Genomic DNA, 22554 nt, shown 5'->3' with positions numbered 1-22554 from the left:
AATTCAAATCACCCGCCTAACCGAGAACTACCCCTTTTGGAGCCCCTCTGGCATCAGACGATCAGTAGACGCTGCAGCCTCTGTTTACTGAACATCTGACTCACCGTCACACAAACCTTGCTGGTCTGAAGGAGCCGAACGCGCCGCCTCCTCAGCCCCGTCGCTCTACCGGCCGAGCAGAAAGAAGCGCCTCCGGGACTCAGTGCAAGTGCTGTATGTACACCGCTTCTTCACAGAAGCGTTAAGGACCTCGTCATGCAGGGGATCTAGGGAGGACTCTTCTGCCGTTGTACCTTCTCATTAAGACTCACATTCCCCCAATCATCCCGTTCCTGCTGTCTAAAGATATAAAGACCTTCTCTGAAGAATTTTTAAAAGCCAACCCTCCCCCCCAAAAACCCAAGAGGAACACCGTAAAATGTACAGATTATATATGTCCTAGAAAAGTCCTAAAATTATTGCAGAAACTAAAGATGACTTGTTCCAGGGGAGGGGCAGATACGAGGCACAGCATTGGGATCTAACAAATGCTCGGGTTGGTTTGATTTAGTTTTCAGCTTTTTCCCCCATCATTCAAGAAAAAAAAAAAAAAAAACAAACAATAAAAATTAAAGAAGTGTTTAAGCATCAGAACTAAAATACAAATGCACGTTGACTTATAAAACAAGATTGTGGATTTGACCATGGGATTCCCTGACAGTGGAAAAATTTTACTTTTTTGCCCGGAGGGATTTCCTCATGGTGGATTTGCCCTTGGCAGAGGGTTTCACCTCCTTCCTCCCGCTGGCTGCTGGTTTCTTGGAAGAGCTGCCACCAGAGGGTTTCTTGATGGCTGGGGCTGCTGGTTTGGCTTTCTTCGCGGGGGTTTTGACCTTGGGAGGGGGCTTTGCTTTCCCCCGGTGGGCTGCGGGGGTTTTTCTTGGCTTGGGTTTGGACTCCCTTCGCTTCATCGGAGGGGCCCTGCTCCGTGATTTCGGAGGCGGTCTCTTCTGCATCCTGTCAGAAAGAGAGACAGCGCAAGATCTCAGTGGAGGCGCAAATGCTACCCAGAGCAGAGCTGCTGTCGTCAATTTGCATAAACGAAGCAGATCTTGGCATCCTTGTTCTTTACCACGGATGTTCCTTTATGCAGCAGTACATTTCATTAGCTAAATCCCAAAGAGCAAGAACTCCTCTGGTGCATCTTGCCACGCTAAGCACTCCTCACTCCCCACGGCACTCTGCCAGCGAGGTTTCGAGCTCCTTCGTTAGGCGTATAAAAGTACAAATAATGACAATGAATCAAAGTCAACTGTCAGAACAATTAGAGACCTAAGCACTCTCTCTCCTCTCTAAGTGGAATTTTATTACTTAAGGAACAACACTTATCTTAAATCCACATTCTAAATAAGGTAGGTTTCATACCTGGCTACAGAACTGCAAATAATACTGTAGGGAAAAGTTTTCCTAAGGAAACACTTAGTAAATAAAAGAAGTCCCATGTGAAACGTCACACTTTTGTAAAGCCCAAAAGGCACATGGGAGACTAAATGCCATTCAAAGAATAAATACGGGCTCTTTTCTCATCTGGAGGGAAAAAAAAGAGGTTAGCTTCAAATTGTGGACCAGGGGAGATCAGCAATTCCAGTGCAAGGCATTGCTTCTGCAGCTTACGCACGTCCTGGAGCAGTCCCAATCCTGACAGCGCCACAAGAGTTCAAACCTAATTAGAAACAACTTCTTCCAAAACCTCCTGAGCAACAGCCTTGTGGATAAATAACCGCACCAAGAGACAAACCTGTGCACTCTACAGCTGTGACAATCACTTCTATTTCATCCAAAGGAGCCCATTTATCTCTCATGATGCCATACCTCTTCTTTGGTGGTGGCTCTTCCTCCTCAGACTCTTCCTCTTCAGATTCTTCTTCCTCCTCAGATTCATCCTCTTCTTCCTCATCAGATTCTTCGGAGTCCTCATCCTGCTGCTTCTCTGGGTAGAGCACATCTGGGCTACAAGAGGGTTCTTGTCAGAGTGTGACTTGTCAGGATACGACTCGAGGGTCGGCAAGCCTTGGGTAACCCCGGCTCTCATCAAACACTACTGCCCATCTGCCTGTATGGGTCCAGCTTCAAGCCTAACCTAGAAATACCCCCGAGACTTCTGTGTTTGCTATCTAAACCAAACATAACTTAGCCTCTGCAATGGCAGAAGCGCAACAAGTAAGTCACCAGGAATGCTCCAGACCTAAGCTGTCCTTTCTCCAGTTCTCTTCCTCATTGCTCCTTCTGTGCAAACACCGGAAGGCAGACAACGAAGGGACGAGATCAGACTTCAGTGACTCTGAACGCAGGCTGAAGCCACTGAGGACTTTGTACATATGCAATAAAATAAGGTGGGAAGCAGAGACTTTAATGACTATGCTGCCATTTGGCTCTTTGTGGGACACTAAGCCACCATCCCTGGGCTCCGCATGGCCCAGCACAATATACACTCACAGCAGGAGAAGAAAGGCTGTTTTAGTCTCACAGTTGCTAATCTAGGTCATCTTCCCTCCTCCCACCTCTGCTCCACATCAGCATTAAGAAAGGCAAACAGCTGGGTCCTACTCGTTATGAGCATCCTTGCATGAAGAAGAACACACTACCTGCTCATGTGAGTTTGTTTTAGCATAGGAACACTTAAAGAGCCCCCATCCTGCAAAAAAAGCATCACGACAGAGTATCTGAGAATATCGAGCCCAATATTTTTATTGCCCTTAAAAGCTTTCCGTGCTAATGAAGTCAGCTTTAAGTCCACTCACTTTCAGACCCCCAAGTAATGTCATTACCTAGAGAGAGTATGGGTGACAATGTTGTGGTTCATCAGTTATTGAACCCTCCACAAGCTTCCTCCACAAACAGGAGGTTGGCCTAAGAACTTCAGCAACGCTATCCGGCTGACCTACACAACACTTATCTTGAACATCGTTTTACAGCCAAGCTCTTTACCTGGGATAATAAGGGAAGCAAAGCTGAAAGGTTCCACTGAAGCCCTTTCCAGAAATTTGCTCCATCCAGCCATTCTTCTCACATTTCTGCAGGGTTTTCTTTAGTAGATGCACTGTGAAAAGAAACCAAAAAACAGAGAAAGGTTGTGTTACTATCTTTGTCCGCTTGTCCAACCTTACTGCTCTCTGCAGTGCCCTCCGAAATCAGAGCTGGAGCGTCAGGATGAAGTCTCCTTTGCCCAGGGCACCTGCAGAGGAATGAAACACCACTGGAGACCTGAGACCGGTGAAGACATCACCGCATGCTTCTTCCTGCGCTCAGCAAAGAGCAGCTGCCGTGGGTAGGACCCAGCTAGACCACCGCATTTACAGGTTTTAGTATGTCTTATTTAAAGGGAAATCCTCTCACGGTTAATTTTCAGAAAGAAGTGTTTGTTCCTGAACACTTAGCAAGTATGGCTTTAAATGCTCCAAAGGACGAAAGCAAGAACAGTGCAGGTTACTGATTTCACCATTGAGGGATCCTCCTTTATAAACGCATTCACCAGCGCCATGCAACTACCTCTGTCCAAATTCAACCCAAGTCTCAGCTTTCTTCAGTCTGCTCTTCAAAGTGTTTTTTAAAAGTGTTTTTACCGTGTTTTTGCCCTCCTTGTGTTCTAAATTTCATATGTGGTGTATTTTGGTTTGGGGTTTGTTTGTTTTTTTTTTTTTAAAGGGAAAATATTTGGTGCAGAAATATGACGAATGCAGTTTTTATTCCAGTCTTCTGTTCCACTGTGCACTGTGTAAGAATTGTAACCCAAACTGTGCAAGTACAGGGGATGTTTGACTCTGGCAAAGGTTGAAGTTGTTTAGTCAGTTCAAAAGCATTTTCAGCTTGAATTAGAGGGACCGTGTACATATTTAGCTCCCTCCAAACCAAGGGAAATGCAAGGCCTGCCCTCAAGCACCTTCCAAAGACTTTCTCTTTCCATTTCTCAAGTGAACGATACAAAGAAACACACTGGCTGAACGGTCATCTGAATCTGTTCTGCACGAGTAATGCAAAGGTATTCAACCACTTATTCAACGCTCCAGAAATGGGATTTTATCAAGAACTGACCTTTCACATCAAGAGAATCATTTGGGACAGTGCCATACCTTCACCAGCCTGCAGGCTACCTCTGCTGAAATGTTTTAATTTGAACGGCACTGGAAGAGCTTGCACAGCTAATTGAGTTGATTGTATCCATTAAATTACTAGTGTTGCAACATTAGGATCATCACAGTTCAAGAACTCTTCAAAAACCCCGCACGTTTTATAAACAGGAGCAACACATAAAACATAAGGCTGTTTTGACTCTGGATATCAAAGACCAACAGCAGCACATAAAGGATTTGACTCCAATCGAGTCCAGTTACAATAAGGTATAAAAAAGGGAGGAGAGCAGAGCACTGGCTCTGCAAGTGCATACCCGCCTGCTTTTACAGCTCACCAGATCTTCCCCCGTTTGCTCTTAAAACAGAGCAGAGATCATCACAATTCCTTTTATGTAATGGAAGGAGAAAGAAAACAACAGATTGCAAGCTGAAATTTCCTTATCCGACTTGCAAGACTGACAAGCACTGGAAGCTGGCTACACACCGGCCTCTAAGGACCAGGGCAATTTCCAGCGGTCCTGAAAATAAATCATGCAAAAGCTTTGTAAGCCTGGAAACTCTCTTCCCTGCCCCAAGATTAAGAAGCCAGACTTTATATCAGCCTCTAATTGGCAGAAGGCCTCAGGCAACTTCTTTAGCCCACACCACTGCGAGGGAACCTGTGCTCCTCTATCTGTCGGTAAGCCCTGTATCAAACAGTCATGCTGATGCTGTTGCTTCAGCTCCAGAGATCAGCAATCTCCTCTCCGGCCCCACGTCCTGAGGAATGACACCAGCACCACAAAACCACAGTAACAAACTGATCTGCTTTTAGGTCTGACTCCAGTAGAGACGGCTGCGAGCTCATCCTGCTTCAAATGACCTCCAGCCTCAGTTAATCAACTGCATCTGGGCTCAGACCAAATAATGCAAATAAGCCATTAGAAAATCTGCTTTAAAGTCTCTGTTAGTATTGCTTCTGCTAATGCAAAAGTCAAAACAGACATTAATGTCATTCCTGGGAATGAAGACATGCCAAATCTCTTTCCAAATAAAACAGGATTAGCTTCTCCGTTCACTTGCTCAACCTTTTAAAATCAGAGCCAAAGAAAGACCTCAAATAAATTACTAAGAGGGGTGCTTGTGAATTTTTTTAAGTTAGACTGTGCAACTTCTCTAAATAAAAAGCAACAAGGAACTGCATTTATGCCACGCTGTAGCCTTTCGAAATAGAGCCAGATCAAATCAACTTGGTGATTTAAGAACAATAAACTACTTGAATGCTATTCCCCTTTCCTGGGCACATGCTATAGACAAGAGAAACACGCATTATGTCTCAGCAACTAGCCTTTGTCAGGCTTGAAAGGAACTAATGGGAATTAAAAACACTGAGCATCTCTGCTGCACAAAGAGCTGCGCAGCTGCCATTTCCCCAGCAAGCTCAATGGAATAGTTTAAAGGTGCTGCACAGACACATCTGCAGCTGCAGGGCTCTCTTTCAGCACGTAAAGGAGAAGCGTTACGCAGATTGGTACTTTACCCTGGAAGTTGGAGTTGGTCCCTGGGTGGTTTTCCAGGATATACTTCTTCAGCGCTGTGGTAGAGCAGGTCTTCGGTTCGTTCATGGCCGCAATAGCAGACAGGATGGCGTCTTCCATCAGAGTCCCACCCAGCAGGGGCTTCTCCCCTGATTTCTTCAGCTATTTTCCAAGGAGGAAGAGAAAAGCATCAAGACAAAATTCTCCCAAACCAGGTCAGGACAAGCTCCTCTGCACCAGGTGGGTCGGCGCTCCTGCATTAGCACAGATACGTTTTATATTAAAACACTGCACAGGGAACGCTGCTCTCCCAGCTTTAATTGGGAGGACAGGCCTATTCAGTCAACTGGCCTGGAGTGTTTTTTCTTGGTAACACATTGTCCTAGTCCCCAAATACACTGCAAGGATGTGGGAATCTAAGGGCCTAGCACTCAGGGAAGGAAATAAATCAGATCTTCCTCCATCCCACAGACCAAATGTACCCAAGAGACTTCTATGGCATAGACACGAGCAAAAGACGTTGCAGGCATCTGGGGTACCTACTGCACTTAGAATTAGTGATGGAAAGGAAAGCTTACCCCACCATCTCCCCTACTGTGCTAGTGAGTCAGAGCTGAAGCAGCACGTGGAACACACTAAGCAAGGAAGGCAGGGGGGGTCTGCTCCAGAAATGTAGACCAAGAAGAGAATAAGAGTCCTACTGCTTCATAGTTTGACAACTCCTCAGCATGACAGGCTGCTAAAGAAAGGTGTACCCAATAAAACTGGGGGTGGGAGAGGGCACGTTAACTTATATCCAAGGCTTGTGGTCAGTACAGTCAACAAAACAAGATGAACTCTGGTTCTGACCTGGAATGTCCCAGACGCTCCCTTCCCTGTGATCTGCTCTAACTGGCCCTTCTCTACAGCTCTCTGCAGGGCATTCTTCAACAGCTGGGGTCTGAAATACAGGAAGATAAAGCTTTACTGACATGCACTGACAGCTTAAAAAACAAACAGAGAAACAACGCTTTATACAGAGTGTGAGCAGAGCAGTACTTACAAGTGGTATCTGCCTACATACAGACATTTTAAATGGAGATCTGTCAGCAAGTGCTGATTACAGGAGAAGAACAATGTACGTTAGCGGAAATTCAACGGCAATGCTTTCTCGGTGTCACTGCGTACCCAGACACAGACAGGCTTCTCTTGGAAGGATTTACTCATTTTGAAAAGCACATTTGGACTCGGTGGGCAATGAGTCAGTCAGCTCGCAGACAAACAAGGGATTGAGTACAAGCCCCTGCAAGAGGTGACGCACAGGGTTTTCCTAGATTTGCTTTCCTCCCCAAGCCTTGACCCGCTCCGTATGGGCAAACTTAAAGATTACTCTAAGTGTGTGCCAGTTAAAGCACCCAGAACCAAGTGGGACAACATCCCAAGGACAGACCTTCACATCCACGCAGCTAAAGGGATCTGGTTTGGTTAAGAGCGGAGGTGCGTAGAGCTACGCCGATGTCGGCGTCAGGAATAAAGATTGGGTGTGGAGGGACGCAGAAAAAGGCACAGCTTTTCCTCAAGCTTTCCTGCAGGCTCTACAACGCAGAGCACCACCTGTCTGCTGCCTGCTGAAATACTGAACCGAATCACCGTGAAGTGCGTCAAAGACAGAGGAGGGCTGTGTTTCACTGCTCCTCCGCAGCTCTGCTTGAAAAAGTGTACTCCTGCACCTACCTTATATCTACTTTGAGTTTGGGGTAATACTGAGACACATATTTCTTGATCAGGCTGTAAGAAGCTTCCTTCGGCTCACAAAGGCGGGTGAAAGCCAGGGGCAGGATATCTTCCAGCTTGACTTGTTGCTCTGCAGTCGGAGCAGAAGTGCTTTTCTGAAATACACATACTTTTATGCATCAGTGGGGCCTAAACCTCTGGGTTTTCTGAACCAGCAATGCACAGGTGGGGAGAAATGCTCCTGACACTGGCCACAGATCTGGAAAACTAATTCTTTAAGGCAGCTCTTTAAATTAACAATTTTAAAAGTTTAGCAGTTTAAGTAAAATCGAGCAAATTTGGTTGGAATTTTCACAGGAGCCTTAGGAAAGTTTTACAAATATAAATTGCTGAGTATTTAACCACATCTGTATTTTTAATGGTTTCCTTCCTCTTTCTATATACATTTTTGCCTCTGCTACCCTCCAATGAGAGAAGTGAAAATGATTCACGCTGACATGAAACATAAAAACCAAAGGAAAAACCTGTTTACACAGGTCAAATCTTCCCAAAACTGAAGAGCTAAACAGCCCTGGTTTTTTTTTTTTTTAGATGACAGAATGAAACCTTGATTGAAGCCAAAGCTCCCTTCTGAATTTTTCTCCATCCCTTTGTTACTCTGAGGAGAGGACAATTAGGAAAAAAGGCCTGTTCTTCATATGAAAGAGACAGCGGGGAAATCTGCTGAAGTTTAATGATTTTGATGCTGAACAACAGCTTTGCAAATGGTCAAACGGGTGAGGGTGTTGCTCACCCAGACAGCTGCATGACTGCTAGCTGAATTCACCGAAAACAAAAACAAGCTATTCGTTTTGCTGCAACACAGAGAAAGTACCTAGGAACAAAGGCACCGATACGCTGCAGACAAGAAAAGCGATGTGTCCGCAGTTATCAGGTGCCTTGCTCAAACTTCTCATAGAGCCAGTGAGCTCTATTTAAAAAGAAGTTACACTGCATTAGTTTCCTTCAGTGCCCTAATACCTAGCGTGTCGCTCTTTCCTTCAGTTTTAGGACTGTTGGTCTCCCCAGTAGCCAAGCAATAAGCACCACGGCGTTACAATGCTCTCTGGGTTCACCATCTATGCCACAAGGGGACCGGCAATTCCAGCTAAGTATTTTGTAACTGTAGTGTTAGAAATGTGTTTCATACGCCCAGCGCAGCAGGGAGTGGCGAACAGCGGTGCTGGAACTAAGACTAATTGTGAGGACTAGGCTCAAAAAAAAAGACTTTACATTTTACTACCTCAGAACAACATACACCCAACATTAGCAGCTTGCTTCCAGAAGCCTTAGGACATTTTCTTCTTCCTCCCTCTGCCCTCACAGCTGATGGAAAAATGTTCATCTGACAGTCCTGAGGACTGAAGTCTTCCATTTATCCATGCAACAGATGTAAGAGAAACAGCAGTAGCATAAAGCTTTCTTACAATACCCGAGAGGCATCTCTCTCCACCAAGTAAAGAGAGAAGAGGAGTTTCATGGTTGTTCAGTTTTCCGCCTCTGAACCAAAGCCGAGAGGTTTCATGTAAACATTTTAAACCTAAAATTTTGATTATTCTACTTGGTTTTAATTTATCTTACTAGCATTCTGATTTTAGTGTAACGAGTGTTTTAATTACTGTACTTGGGGAGGAAAAGTACAGCAAGGAGGAGAATACTGTTTGGGTTGAGGTTAGGCTGCATTTTGCAAGATACATGTGTTTCAGTGCAAGATCTTTCATAGTATTGTTTAAAATGATCCATCTTACCTTTCTGTCTCTGGCTTTTGGAACAGTTTTTCCTGCACTAGACACCACCACAAAGCTCCCAGAAGCTCCCTTTCCTTTCACCTAGTTTGAAAGAAAGTCCATTTCAGTCCTTAACAAGCTAACTCGGAACAATAACAACCTGAAAGAGACTAACTGACACCATTAGGCAGATTTTGAATGCACAGTCACTCTTGCAATGGGCTGTTATGGCAGAGGCCTGATTTGAACCCACTGAAACTTCAGTAAGATCAGAAACTACTGCCGGACTTTAATAACATACTCTGCTGTCCTGACCAGCAGACCCTAAGAGGCATAAATTACAGTGTTAAAAGAAACATGCTGCTGCAGAAGTGACGTTGCTGGACTCAGTTTGAAGACAGCTGCTGCAATGCTATATGACACAACACCAAGAAACGGTCATAAATTGCACAAAAGACAACCGAGCAAAGTAACTGATTGACACAACAATGCTGAAATTCTGTCAGTGTCTAACAAAGCAGAGCCAGAGGTTGATTAACCTCCACGAGGGAGAACATGATCACCCCAGAGACATGCTAACAGAGTTTAAGAAACTCCTATGTAATTCAGTAATACCACCTCCACTGCTGCTCCACAAAGCAACTCTTACCTGTCTAATGAGTCCTCTCTCCAGCTCCCTTTTCAATGCTTGCTTTAGAAGATAGCCTCTCCTCTCAAGCTCCAGGGAAGGGTATTTGTGGATGATGTATTTACGTATTGCAACGACCGATGCACCACTCTTTTGAAAGCATGCCTGAAAGAGAAGCAAAAAGTTAGTAGAAACCACCTGCACCGAAATTATCTTGCTGTGGGACTGAAAGAACAGAGATTGAACTGACGCATACAGGCCAGAACATCGGCACAGCATGCCAGGGCTGGCCTTTTCCCCACAATGACTCAAGAATATAAAATATGACTAACAAAATACTTAACTTTCCCCTTCAGGGTAGCTGAAAGGCAGACAACACAAAAACAGCACAGCAAGCGCCTATCAACTACTCCCCTATTCTGAGCTACTTACACGTAATGGCTTAAACACTGCGTGCTACTACAAAACACAGTCACCTTTTGGCAAACCAACACTGCACAAATGGTAAGTCATCTTACTAATGTCAGATAGAGCAATCGTTAAGTCAGAACAAGTTGCCTTTTTTTTTTTTTTTTAACAAGATGGAGGACTGACATTAGTAAACTAGTAAAAAACCTAAGTTGAAGATCATAATTCGAAGATATAGCAGCTGTAAAGGCCATCTTGCAACTAAGGCCGGTGGAGTCCAGGCCTCCTGCGAAGGCAACGTGTGTGAACCAAGCCTCGAGGGGAGAACAGCAGCGTTGCAGTGCAACTACAACAGCACAGGTCTCTTCTTACATCCAGGAGGGATACAGTAAACCAAGACCAACACCACTTCGGAATGTTAGTTTACAGTATCTCCGTCTGTCCTGAATTAGAATAAGTTAACGCTGAAAAAAGCACGTAAGAAATAGGTGGATTAACCAAGGTAAATCAAGTTAAATATGGCTAGAAGGGACACCAAATTAAATGACGACAGCAATCAACCACATTATGGCATCATCGCTGTTTCTAATAACGCAATTAGGGAGGGAAAGAAATTCTAAACAAAGAAATAAGCTACAGGGCCCCTCACCATCATCACGGTCACTTATCAGCTCCTTGGGCTTCCAGGCAGAAGCGTACAGGTCTTACACAGTAAGTTTCCTGCTATCAGACAGTACTATCGTCTGTACCATCAGCAAGCTGAAATTGTGGATATTAGGTGCACAAATTATTCTGCTTTGCAACAGATGAACAAAAGAAACATTTGTCTCCTGCTTACCCTGATGGCCTCAGTTAAAATAGCATCCATTTTGGGACGTGAGGTGGCAGCCATCTGAGTCTGCTTCTGTGCTCTAGCTAGCTGGCTAGCAGAAAGAGTAGCCCACGCAGGAATGGTCTTTTTCACCTTCTTCTCCTTTTCCTTAGACTGATCCTTCTCGCTTAGGAAAAATAAAAAACAACAGTAAGACAAAAGACATTGTGAAACATGCCAACAAGCAGAACAACAATAAAAAAAGGCCCCAAACATCTGACACTGAAAATAATTTAAAGAACGTTTTGATGTTTCTGTTAGAAAAAAAAGAGATCCTATCTTGATAATCAGCCTCACACACATTCTAGAACAGCAGCTACACTTGATTGGTAGCTTCTTCCTGAGAAATACAAGCACCTTTTTAAGGGATCGGTCCCATTTTCCCCATCTCTCCCACCGTCTTTTCTATCTGTAGAACCTGGCTTTCTTCAGAATCCTACCCAAATTCCTGAATTTAGCAATAAGCAAGCCTTACTCCTTTTTGGTTTCTTCTGAGGATTTTGTTTCCCCCTTCCCTTCATTCTCAGGTTCCTTTGGCTGTTCTGGTTCACTGGATGCAGCAGGCAGGGTTTCATTCTCTTGTTCTTCTCCAACAGAGGCAGACTCCTCAGAAGTGACTTCTGCATCTAAAAGATGCGAAAATGCATCAAGTTACAGCCTAAAATGAGCCTTTATGCTTCAGGAAGGTGGGGTGGGGGGGTGGGAAGAACACACCTGAAAAATTTTTTCCCACCAGACAATTTCTTTTCTCTAATTTAAACAGATCATTTGAATGTAACTTAAGAAGCAAACCAAACTAGTGAAAGAGCTTCAGTAAGGTGCAATCAGCCATCAAATGCCAGAGTAACCTCCAACAACATCAAGTAGCATTTCCATAATGAACTAATTCCCCCAGTCTCCTGTTAACTCCAGAAATTACTGTTGCACTCATCCCTCACCAGAGAGGCCCTGGGGAAGGTGGGGGGAGAGGCCGGGGAAAGGAGGAGGAAATCAGTACCATGAAACACTACAATTTTCCCCTAGGTTGAGGTTTATGCGTTTTTAATTCGGAAAGGTGCAAAAGCATACATCTCTACAAGAAATTTGGATAGGTAGCAGCTTTGTTTACAACCAACTTGTCTTCAAACACCTCTGTTTCTGCACCACACGCTGTGGCACTGGAAGGATTTTAAACTTCAATCACATTTTTCAAGACTTGGCAAAGCTGTATATTGCACATGCATTTGCAGAAGCACTTGTCTATCAGCAGGATCAAATCCAGTCCGAAATCAACTTACCAAGCAAATTAACTCCAGTATATTTAGCTGAGAACAGGCCTTAGAGACTGGGCTGCCTGCTAGATAAGATGCATATAAACTGTCACTGCCCACTTTTTGGATAAAGAGCTGTCTACCATGACTGATCCATGCAGTAGACAGGTTCTCTGCCTCTAAGAAGGAGCTTAAGCACTCCTGCTACATTCCTGTGCATAGCTTTCCCACGGAGGCATCATGCATTTAAAATATGCAGTGTATTAATAGTTAGTTTCGTTGTGCAATTTATTTATTTGTGACACCAAAGAGGACAAAGTCAGTGAAACTACCCAGAATACCATACTGAAATAACACATTCTGAGAAACTGAGGTGAAGCTGCTAAGACCAGACACATCAATATCAGACTAGATTTTATGACACATTGTGGCAAAATCCTTTTGCTCAGGGAAAGAAAGAAAAAAAAATTAAATACTTTGGTTTTGCACTCATCAACGGTACCTTTCAATCTCAACCCATCTTCCTGACACTGCTGAAACTTCACAAATTCTACCTTTACTCTAAAGAATGCACAAGATAAAAAGGGAGTATGTTTAGCTGTATTTTCATGCCTGGAGCATCAGGGCTTTGCCAGAAGATATGAAGGACAAAACAAATGGCTTCAGACTGAAAAGAGTGGCTGCAAAATACAGCTTCCCAAAAACCCAGGAAAAGCCTGCGAAAAGAAGTTAAGCATTAGTAATATTTTAATCGTGGCAGTAAGGTGTTTTTTTTTCAGGATTTTCAGAACACACGCCTACGTTTGGATATACATTAACAATCCATTATAGACAGAACTATTACCGTACCTGCTTTGACCTCTTCACCTTCAGCAGGTTTGCTTTTGGGAGGAGTTTCCCGGGAAGAATTATTCACCGAGCGACGAATCGGCATTGTGTCGTCTTCAGCTTTCTAGAAAAAGTATAAAAAAATCAGTACAGATTCAAGGAAGAATCAGAAAGTTTTTGAAATGGGATTAAAGTAAATCAAAGCAGCATATGTAGAAATATTCTGGTTAAATTTGGATTTTTCAGAATTTTAAAACAGTAACCCTCAAACCAGTTTCTTTGAAGCATACTAGGAGAGGATAGCTTCACATTTTACAGTTACCAAAGAAATAATTTCTTTTCAATCCCAAATCAAATGAGATGACCGTTTGAGGATTTTGACTAATACAACATCCCAGGCAAAGCAGGGAAGGGGAGGGAGAGTGCCTGGGGGGTTTATTAGACTCCCAATCGAGATTTCTACAAGCAGGGGAGAAAGAGTACCGAGTAACCTTCAGCAGGCCTGGAAGTCAAGGACTGATCCAAGGGCAAGCTTGGAGAACGGGCCAGCCCCTACCTCACTTAACTTGTCCGTGTGGATCAGCTGAGCTCCCGTTAAGAGTGGAAGCGCCTTATGATGCACGGGTTCAGCTTCAGACAGATCAGTCGCCATTTAAATTAATTTCTAGCCCCAAGTGCAGGTAACACTGTGGAGCCCCAGGTTTTAACCCCAAGGACTTTTTCCTAATGGTTTTCACAGTGCAGGGAGGAGTCAACCTAAAGTACAGAAAAGATGTGGTGTGAAAATTAACAAAACAAAAACATCTATGTCTGTGTATCTACAAACTAAAGATAAAAAAGAAAAAAAGGATAAATGACTTACAGCTTATGACTAACAAAACTGACAATCAACACTTGCATTCAACAAAGATGCTAAAACACGTATGCAAACTTGAGTGCTATGGATGTAGCAGAAATGGTAAAGGTGTAAGCCAGACCTGCAGCCTGCTCCATTAAAACATATCTGAAAGAATAAAGAAGCTCTTTAAATTAACAGAAAGCATTAACGAAAAGCAGACATTGCGCTGTGCCTGAAGTCAGGCGTTGTGGTGACTTTGGGTAAAAGCAGGAGCTGACACATTGATCCAGCTTTTATCAGCTTAAGGAATTAAACCATTAAATCTGTTAGGCAGAAAATACACACACTGGGGACCCAAACCATGCCCCTCCCAAACTAAACCCCATGCAATTTATAGAAAAGAAGGAGTCCTTGAACAAGAAAATGACCATCAACACAGCAGTCTCCATACCTTCTACAAAAAAATTAAAGCTTGACAAAAATCTCCTCCAAACACATGCACCGTCATGGGTACCGAATGGGTTAAGCTTAGTTTAACCCTCACAAAGTCTCACCCTTTACTACAAGTACACTTCTACAGTCTTTCTTACCCGCTGCCCATCCGCCTGCATCAGCCTCTCCTAAGGATAGGTGCGCCGCTATTTCCATCGCAAAGTACAGGGTTAACTTGCTCATTCACTTTCTCTTTTCAGCACCCCCTTACAAAACCTCAAAAGCAAAGTCTCACATCTAGCAAATCAGGGCTGGACTCGGTCTCCCCTCTTCCATCCAAAGATTAAGCTCCAGACTGCCTTCTTCCTTTCCTTACAGAAAAATAGCCAAACGCTCCTGATTTCTACCTTTTCTGGATGTTTTCTTTTGCTCAGACAAGAATTCAGACAGTTACCATAAATTTTCATTTCTAATAGGTGTTCCCCCAGCCTGAGTGTCTTCCTCTTGAATGGAGACCTAACATCACTCCTGGCACTGTTTTCAAAATGACTTTCACCAGTTTCAGCACTTTGCACTGCATCTTCCGTTGCAGGGGTGGATTCTCCATACCACATCAATACCACCTCCATTACTCCGTACTCTTGTCCAAAAATACAGTCCTCTCATAAATCAGCAGTGGGGCCTCCTAACTGATCAGAGGGAATCACTCTACTTCAGTAATTTTCCCAGACAAACCAAAACCCAGCTCATCTGCATGGATTTTTGTTAAACCTCCAGGCTGCATAGGTAGTTGCCATTCCAAAACCAGCGGCAGTGAAAGAAGAGCCAAGAGGAACATGCATTAAGATACGATAGTTCACAAGGACTAGTGATGCAAGTTGCTACATCATTGTACCTACAAGATCTCCTTCCCAAATAATAAACTCATAAATCAATAAACTAAATCCACTGCTTCTGCAGGTGGGTGCAGTGTCCCATCAGGTGCACACACCTACGGCACAACTGACCAAGAGACTTTCATTTCAGTCTGATGGCAGAAGGAGGACCAGACCCATCACTAGGCAGCATTTCCACGGGAAATGCTCCCAAAGACAGTCATCCAGCTGGCCATCTTCAAAACCCAGCGCTTCTGACAGCTAAAGGCAGTCAATCCGCTTTTGCAACATCTGCGACTTCTCTTTTGACACTGAACAGTCATTCTGAAAAACGACAGTGAACCAGTCCCGTCTCAGCACCAGTAAAAGCAAACCAGTGTAACAGAGCTGGATGTTTTCTTCTGGGACAAAACAGAAAAATCAAAACACACTACATGCCAAAACCAAAATAAATGAGATGAATGAAGCTTTCTTATGACATTTCAGAATGGGAAAAAAAATACTAATTGCCAATTAGAACATATGAACTATAGCCCTCAAACCAGGACACCCAGCACTTTTTTTTTTTTTTTTTGCTTATTTTATGGGACCTTCCTCCCTTGAATGTGGAAAGTGAGAGGAAAAATTAAAACTTTTCATCAGATTTTTAGTATCAAATGTTTTTTCTAGCAAGAATAGCCTGAAGCCCTTTAAAAAAAAAAGCCAGCATTTTGAAGTGAGTCCTAAAATAACCAATTACAGATCCATCCTCAGGGAAATTGGTTGGGGGCTACAAAAGACATTTTCCCTGGGATTACTAATACATACAAGCATGCACTGTGGCTGAGCTGGTCCTGGGTTTTATTTATTTTTAAACTGTGTGACCTGCATGTCACACGCATGAAAACACAGTACTCCCAACTTTGATTTAAAATTACCCAAGTTCTAAAAAAACCTTTTGTTTAGATCACAGTATAAACTACTCGAGTCTTTGCTCTCAAGAGTGAAACTTAACACAGCACAATTCCTAACTCCAGTGCCTACAATACATGCAAATAGAAGCCATCATCCAGCACAAAATTCAGAGTGACCCAAACAGGAGCTTGTTGATTCCCTCTCATTCCCATCTCCTGCTCAAAAAGCCAAGGGAATCAAAGGGGCAGGAGGATAATCTCCCATTGACTTCAAAGCACCGATATTCAAGGGGCAAAGTCACAAGCACCACCTTGTGAAAGCACCACAACTCAAGGACTGCTCTCGCTTGGCCGATTTTTTTTTTTCCAAAGAGGGATCAAAAGTAGTTTTGTGGACTGGGTATGAAATGTCAACTACAAACAGGCCTGAATTTAGTTTCTCAAAAAGATAAAGCAAAAGACTAGAAGGTTTTGCAACAGCAATGCAGAAAAACTCTCATTCCCCCCTCCACATAAATGGAAGATTTATTTAAAAGAAAAATCAAGTCACCCAACCCAACTGTTACCTGGACACTCTATTTCATGTATGGGATACTATGACATCTTTAAATGTGTACCACAACTACAATTGGAAGCACCACTCTTAATAATAAACAACTGGAAAGTAATAGCTGTATTTTGCATTTACACATATGTCAAATAAACAAATATTGTGCTTAGAAAGTGGGAAGAGGCCATCAGTTGAGAATGCAGGTTTTCCACGTGGTTGTTCTGTAACTTTCATGTACACTTAAATCTGACAGACTGTCAGAAAAAAAATAATCACATCAGCAATGAAACAAACATCAGGATACCAACCTTTTTAAACAGCTGCTTGAAAGTACAGAAAGGAACTCCTCACATAGCTACTCACACTCATTTTCCTATGGGTCATTTGAACTGCAGGTTTGAAGGTTCCCCAGCTGTCATGAACTAGTCATTTCAAAGCTGGTAATCCAGCAAGGAGCTGATAAGCAACAAAAAACCCCAACTTTCGGGATTTCTAGATGAGCAGGAATAGTTGATAGCATCCAGTCTCCCAGCTGACGGAAGCCAATGCAAGATCCAGCTAAAGGTACAGGTAGCTTTCTGAGAAAAAATATACCAATTTCCTCTGGAGCTATCAGCACATTGTTAGGAAAAAAAACATAAAGGGAGGCTTCAGGAGAGACACACACATTCTGGATAATATTTCATAAGAGTGGAGTCCCCTCACCAATGTAACAGACACAAGAACGTGTTAAAAAAAAAAATAATAAAAATATTTTTTTTGAGGCATAGGTTGGCTGAGTCCTTGAATTTCTGCTGGCCGTAGATTTTCCAGCTTATCTCAGACTTCCATCTCACTCAAGAGAAAATAGTTCAGGATAAAATCAGGTCTTAAACATGGCAAGCCAACCTTCACACTGGCGGAAATACCAAGTCACAAGGACTCGGGGTAGGATGTACAGGCTGAGCAGACTGAAAACAAATATGCAATGGAAAAATGAGAAAGCATATCCAATCCTGGGCCCTTAAGGGTGTCCTCTTACTGTTACATGACACGTACTCTGGTGACTGATGTGCTCTTAGACACGACTTGGTATACTGTACACGACGTGGGTCTAGAAATCAGGTCAAAAAGGGCTAGAAAAAAGTTTTTATGTTCTTGCAGATTTGAAGTCACCCAACCTTACAAGCAACGCAAGCAAGAACGACTGTTTATTATCAGAAAGGCTTAAAAAGCAAAGTAACTGGATTTCAAAACCAGGCTATTGATTATTAGGCAATTATCTACTACTATGTAGTGCTGTCCTGAGCAGAAAAGCATTTAAATGTCTTAGAAGCTGCAGAAAAAAAGCACAGGAAACGTTAATATTTTTGCAAATCCAAATAAAACATGCCAAAATATTACCCTCTAAATTGCAAGTTGGCCAACTTTTCCAGGACTTCTGGCCCTCTGGAATGCTCAAAGCTCTTCCCTGAAAATCCAGCTCAGGTAGAAGATATCTTACCAAAACCCTCAATATCTACATTGTCACAGAATGTATCATCCAGCAACCCCCTTGATACAAATCTGTGTTTTGCAAAATGTACCTGTTAAAAGTTCTCAGCTGATTGCCTTGTGCAGCCTGCTTCAAAGATGTTCTAGTGTTTACCAATCTCCCTTTTGTTTTTGCAGTTCACCGAGATGCCTGTTGTCTCGATTAAGTCAGACCAGTAGTATTAAGTCATTTAAAACCACCTAAAAACATGCAGAGGAATAAAATATCTTACTGAATCCAGAATACGAGTTAGTCCCCACTTCTAATCCTTATTTGGCAGCCTGCTCGGAAATCCACTCCCGTTTCCCATCTGGCTGAGCATTACTTCACAACTCGCATTCCCATCACTTTCGCTGCCATTCAACAAGTTTTGTGCTAACTTTGTCCTGATCCTTATGGCCACCACACAGCATTGATTTCCTGGGAGGTGTTCTAGCTAAGCGGACTTTTCAGTTGCGTGCCTCCGAATTAGGCTACAAGGACTGTATTTGCAACTGTGGCTGAGTCTCCCAGAGATCTGTTACACGCTATCTGAGCCCCACGCTGCTACAAGCATTATAAACCATCTTGTTTCAATTAAAGAAGAATAGCGGTCCAATACAAAGATCCAATAGCTCACCACTTGTCAGGCAAGAAATTCTTTGGCTTGACTAGTGTTACAGTTTCTATTTCCATCCACTCCTTCCCTATACAGCTTTAAGGAGGAGAACACCAAATCCCATGTACGCTAGGGTTCAGGGGAGCACAGTGAAAATCTTTCATGCTTCTAGTTTCCAAACACAAGCATTCCTACACATGGAGATCCAAAGGAGAGTTGTTCTAACTCTAAAGATACATTTTCACTTCCAGGGTAGCACTGAATTTGGACCTGTGACTCCAAACACCATCAATGTAACCTGACTTACACCTTGCCTATCCTGTTGACTTTCACAGAGAAAAACAAAGATTAAACATGGCCCTTCTGCACTCACAGATGCTGCTTTCACTGGAAAAAAAAAAAAAAAGAAAAAAAAAAGGCACATTACTACAGTGAGATCGATGCTCTGCCTCCCCACCCGGGACTAAGCTCCGCGCCTTGTCTCTCTTAGGTGTAATACTGGAACTCAAAGTCAGCTCAATCTCAACAGATGTTTCTCAAAATACAAGTAACGACCCATGCCTCACCTCCACTGTTCTGCACCTCCAAGAATGCCAGCTCAATATAAGAAGCACTATAGATTTCAGATTCTTTCACGATCAATCTTTGACCTATACAGAAGACAGTAACAGCAGATCATTTCCGTGGCCTGGATTATCTTCTTTTCCTATACCCAGGAGTTTTTCCTTCACATCCCCACACGCACAGCCAAAGCCAGTCTGCAACTTAAATTATGCCACCATTATACCTAGAAGCTCACTAAAAACTTCAGCTAAGGGATTAATACAAAGCAGAATTTCTGCTTGCATAGCTGTCTAAAAATAATCCCTCTCCACAGTGATGCTCAGGATTGTGACAGTGAAAACCTCGGTGGGACAACAATTTTTAAACAATTTTTGTCTAATATGGTCCATGATACAGATTGTCCACGCGCTGCCACTGACACAAGCAGCTGAGGAATGAAACAGCCTGTATTAGAGTGCGCAGGCTTCAGCTTTAAGTTTAGAACAGGTTTAGGTCACAAACTTAAAACTATTCCAACATGAAAATCCACTGGTGAAAGTTTCATTGCCTCGGATGAAATATCTCAGTCCCGGGACCCAACATTATGAATTTTGACAAACCACTGACACTTCACTGAAAATTTAGGCTGCTAACCTTACATACCGGGGTACGAACCTTTTATAGGCAACATCCTCCTTTCTTAGACAGATTGAATTTAGAACCACTACGTAAACCTTCCTCCCAAACTATTACTTATTCAGCTGTTACTGCTTATTCTATAGTACAAAACTATACATAATAAAAGCTATTATTTCCTTGCTTTCTATACAAAATCTGCTCACACCTCATATTAGAGTCCATCAATGTAAAACTTCTTTTATTCTCCCTCGTGGAAGTTAAAATCCTCCCAACAACCTGGGTCACTTAGAACAAAACACCGACAAAAGATTCACACATCAGTTTCTGTTGAAAGGGAAAACACCAAGAGAAAAAGATATTCTGAAGACAAAAAGAGCTCAAGCAGCTGCTACCTGAGGAAAGTGCACGATGCATTGGAGAGCTAATTAATTACATACAGGTAAAGTGGAGAAAGGGTGCAAAAGCTGGTAGATGTTTTCAAGGCATATATATCAAGTTCTTCCCCCCCAATGGAAATGATATGTTTTTTTTTTTCCCCTACCCATTCCTCATTTCTATGGATTTCCCACTCTATCCACCAATCTCTTTAAGTCCCTCCTGAGGAAGGTAAGTGCCCTCCTGCCTAGACCATCAAAACATCTCCATTCTTTAACTGAACAGAAGAGACGCTCACCAGCGATACCTTCCGCTCCTCTCATTCCCCCTACACACACTGTCCCCACATGGAGGAGCTTAATAGTGTGACGTTGTTTATAAACATGAGTACTTCTGAACCTTTCCCGCCTCAATAAGATAGCTGCTTGCCAAAGACGGTTGGCCAACTATTTCTTGAAGATACTAAAAATACTATTTATGGTAAAAACAAACAAACAAACAGTCACACACTTGGAAATCAGAGTGCAACTATTACTCAAAAGGCCTGATAAGAACTGAGAAGTGACACACTTGTTAACCCAGAAATAATTCAGCTGCCAAGTAAGACTCCTGAAAAGAGTAACCTGTGAAATGCTACCGATATGAGCAAACTGTCAGTCTCTGCCACACTTTAAAAGGAGCGAACACACCCACAACCCCACATTATCTAACTTTTCTTCTCCTCCAGCACAGGCTGAGCAGTCCTCCATGATTTGCAGACACCGGTGACTGTGAAAATAGTTAGAACACAGGCGGGAAGGATTCGTTTCAAACAGCGTCCCCGGTCTGGAGCTGTCCTCGGGCACCATAAGCTGGTGGAGCCCCTGTGGCCTGGCAAGAGCTACACCAGTTTACATCTGCTCAGGTTTTGGTATGCTGCTCCTTCTGTCCTTAAGCCTTTGAAAGGTTTTAACCCAAAACCACAGTCCAGAGTAGTAATAAGGATAACGAACCCAGGATGGAAGCCCCTCTGGAACAGTCCCATGCCAGACTGGAGCTTAATAGTCTTCTCTATAGAGAAGCACGTGCAATATGGGGAGGAGGGTCATTAACATTCTTTAACCAGGCTGTGACCACACCAGGGTCTCGGGGAGGAACTCAGAACTGCCTAGAAATCTCACACTTCGGCCTGCAGCACCGAGAGGGATTCAGAACTTCTTTTTGGAAGCGGAGCCATGCTGAAGCCTGGGACAGAGGTTTTCCTCGAGTGGCGGCACTTCTCCAGCTTCTGATGAAGTGAGTTTGTGGAGAGGAAAAAAAAAACAACCAACCCTACAACCGAGCAACCAAAAGGCGGGAAGGCTACAGCGGGAGCCAAGGCGCGTCCGAAGTTTATAAATAGTGATTATTTATTGTGTCGCACCCCTATCAGCCCCTTCCACCTTTGACCTTCCCCTGCCCCGCCACCCCCGCCGGTGTTTACCGGGTGTCAGCGGGGACGGGAGAAGCGGTTTGGACGCCCCCACCTCCTTTGTGAGAGACGAGGAGGGGCCGGGGGCCCCGCAGCCCGCCAGGTCCGGCCGTGGCGACCGCAGGGCCCCCGGAGGGCCCGGGCCGCCTTCCTCGGGCCTGCGCGGGGCCTGGACCCGCGGGCCTCCCCGGCTGTGAGGGGAGGAGGAACGGGGGGAGGAAGCAGGCCGCGCTGCCCATCGCGACAGCACCCGCTGTCGGCGCAGCGTATCGCGACTCCTCACCACAGCCCCTCCCGAGGCCTGTCAGGGAGGGGGGCGCGGCGCTGAGGGGAGTTCCCGCACCCCTCTCCACCAGGCCACCGCCCCCGCGCCTCATCCCGCGGCCTACCGGGCCCGGTCCCCCGCCTTCCCCCCGCCGCGGCACCGGGAGGGGGTGGGGGGGTGTGTCACTCACCAGCAGGCCCGGCGGACACAAAGCGGCCCCTCTAATGGCGGCGGCGGCGGCGGGGGAACCGGCGGGGGGGGAGCGGGGGGAGCCGGGGCAAAGGGGCGGGGGCGGGGCCGCGGGGGGGGGTGTGGCGGCGGCGCGCGGCGGGGGGGGGCGGGCCGCGGCAGCGCCGCCGGCCAATGGGAGGCCGCGGGCATTTTTCGAACGCCGGCCCCCTCCTCTCCCTCCCTCCCCCCCTCCCCTCCGCCTCCACGTCGCGCGGGTGGGTAGGGGAGGGGGGAAAAAGGAGGGAGTGCGCGCATGCGCGGC

General features: G+C 44.4%; 1 protein-coding gene across 3 annotated transcripts; it reads right to left on the bottom strand.

The window, feature by feature from the left end:
* Nucleotides 1–604: 604 nt before the first annotated feature.
* On the bottom strand, nucleotides 605–22322 carry HP1BP3 (heterochromatin protein 1 binding protein 3). 3 transcript variants are annotated; one of them, XM_082493681.1, is made up of 13 exons: nucleotides 22252–22322; nucleotides 13647–13846; nucleotides 13112–13214; nucleotides 11488–11638; nucleotides 10980–11139; nucleotides 9755–9898; nucleotides 9127–9207; nucleotides 7340–7494; nucleotides 6476–6566; nucleotides 5629–5788; nucleotides 2968–3079; nucleotides 1852–1989; nucleotides 605–996 (listed from the first exon to the last, which is right to left on the bottom strand). In XM_082493681.1, the coding sequence occupies exons 2-13, from the start codon at nucleotides 13740–13742 to the stop codon at nucleotides 711–713; spliced, it is 1677 nt and encodes a 558-aa protein (XP_082349807.1). In that variant the 5' UTR covers nucleotides 13743–13846; nucleotides 22252–22322; the 3' UTR covers nucleotides 605–710. The 3 variants fall into 3 exon arrangements, with proteins under 3 accessions (XP_082349807.1, XP_082349808.1, XP_082349809.1); XM_082493682.1 differs by lacking the exon at nucleotides 13647–13846 and having other exon boundaries at nucleotides 22252–22296; XM_082493683.1 differs by lacking the exons at nucleotides 605–996; nucleotides 1852–1989; nucleotides 2968–3079 and having other exon boundaries at nucleotides 5776–5880.
* Nucleotides 22323–22554: the final 232 nt, after the last annotated feature.

This window comes from Vanellus vanellus, assembly GCF_965231255.1.
Source record: "Vanellus vanellus genome assembly, chromosome: 20".
Taxonomy (NCBI): domain Eukaryota; kingdom Metazoa; phylum Chordata; class Aves; order Charadriiformes; family Charadriidae; genus Vanellus; species Vanellus vanellus.
This window is presented reverse-complemented; position numbering and strand designations above follow the sequence as displayed.

What these genes read in the sequence shown, in the direction of transcription:
- HP1BP3 (XM_082493681.1), bottom strand. Translation starts at nt 13,742, where the DNA reads ATGGCGACTGATCTGTCTGAAGCTGAACCCGTGCATCATAAGGCGCTT. An exon ending in AGGTGAAGAGGTCAAAGCAG is followed by an intron (nt 11,639 to 13,111) that starts GTACGGTAATAG and finishes CGCATCTTTTAG; the next exon opens with ATGCAGAAGTCACTTCTGAG. An exon ending in TGCTTCCCTTATTATCCCAG is followed by an intron (nt 1,990 to 2,967) that starts GTAAAGAGCTTG and finishes ACCCTCTTGTAG; the next exon opens with CCCAGATGTGCTCTACCCAG.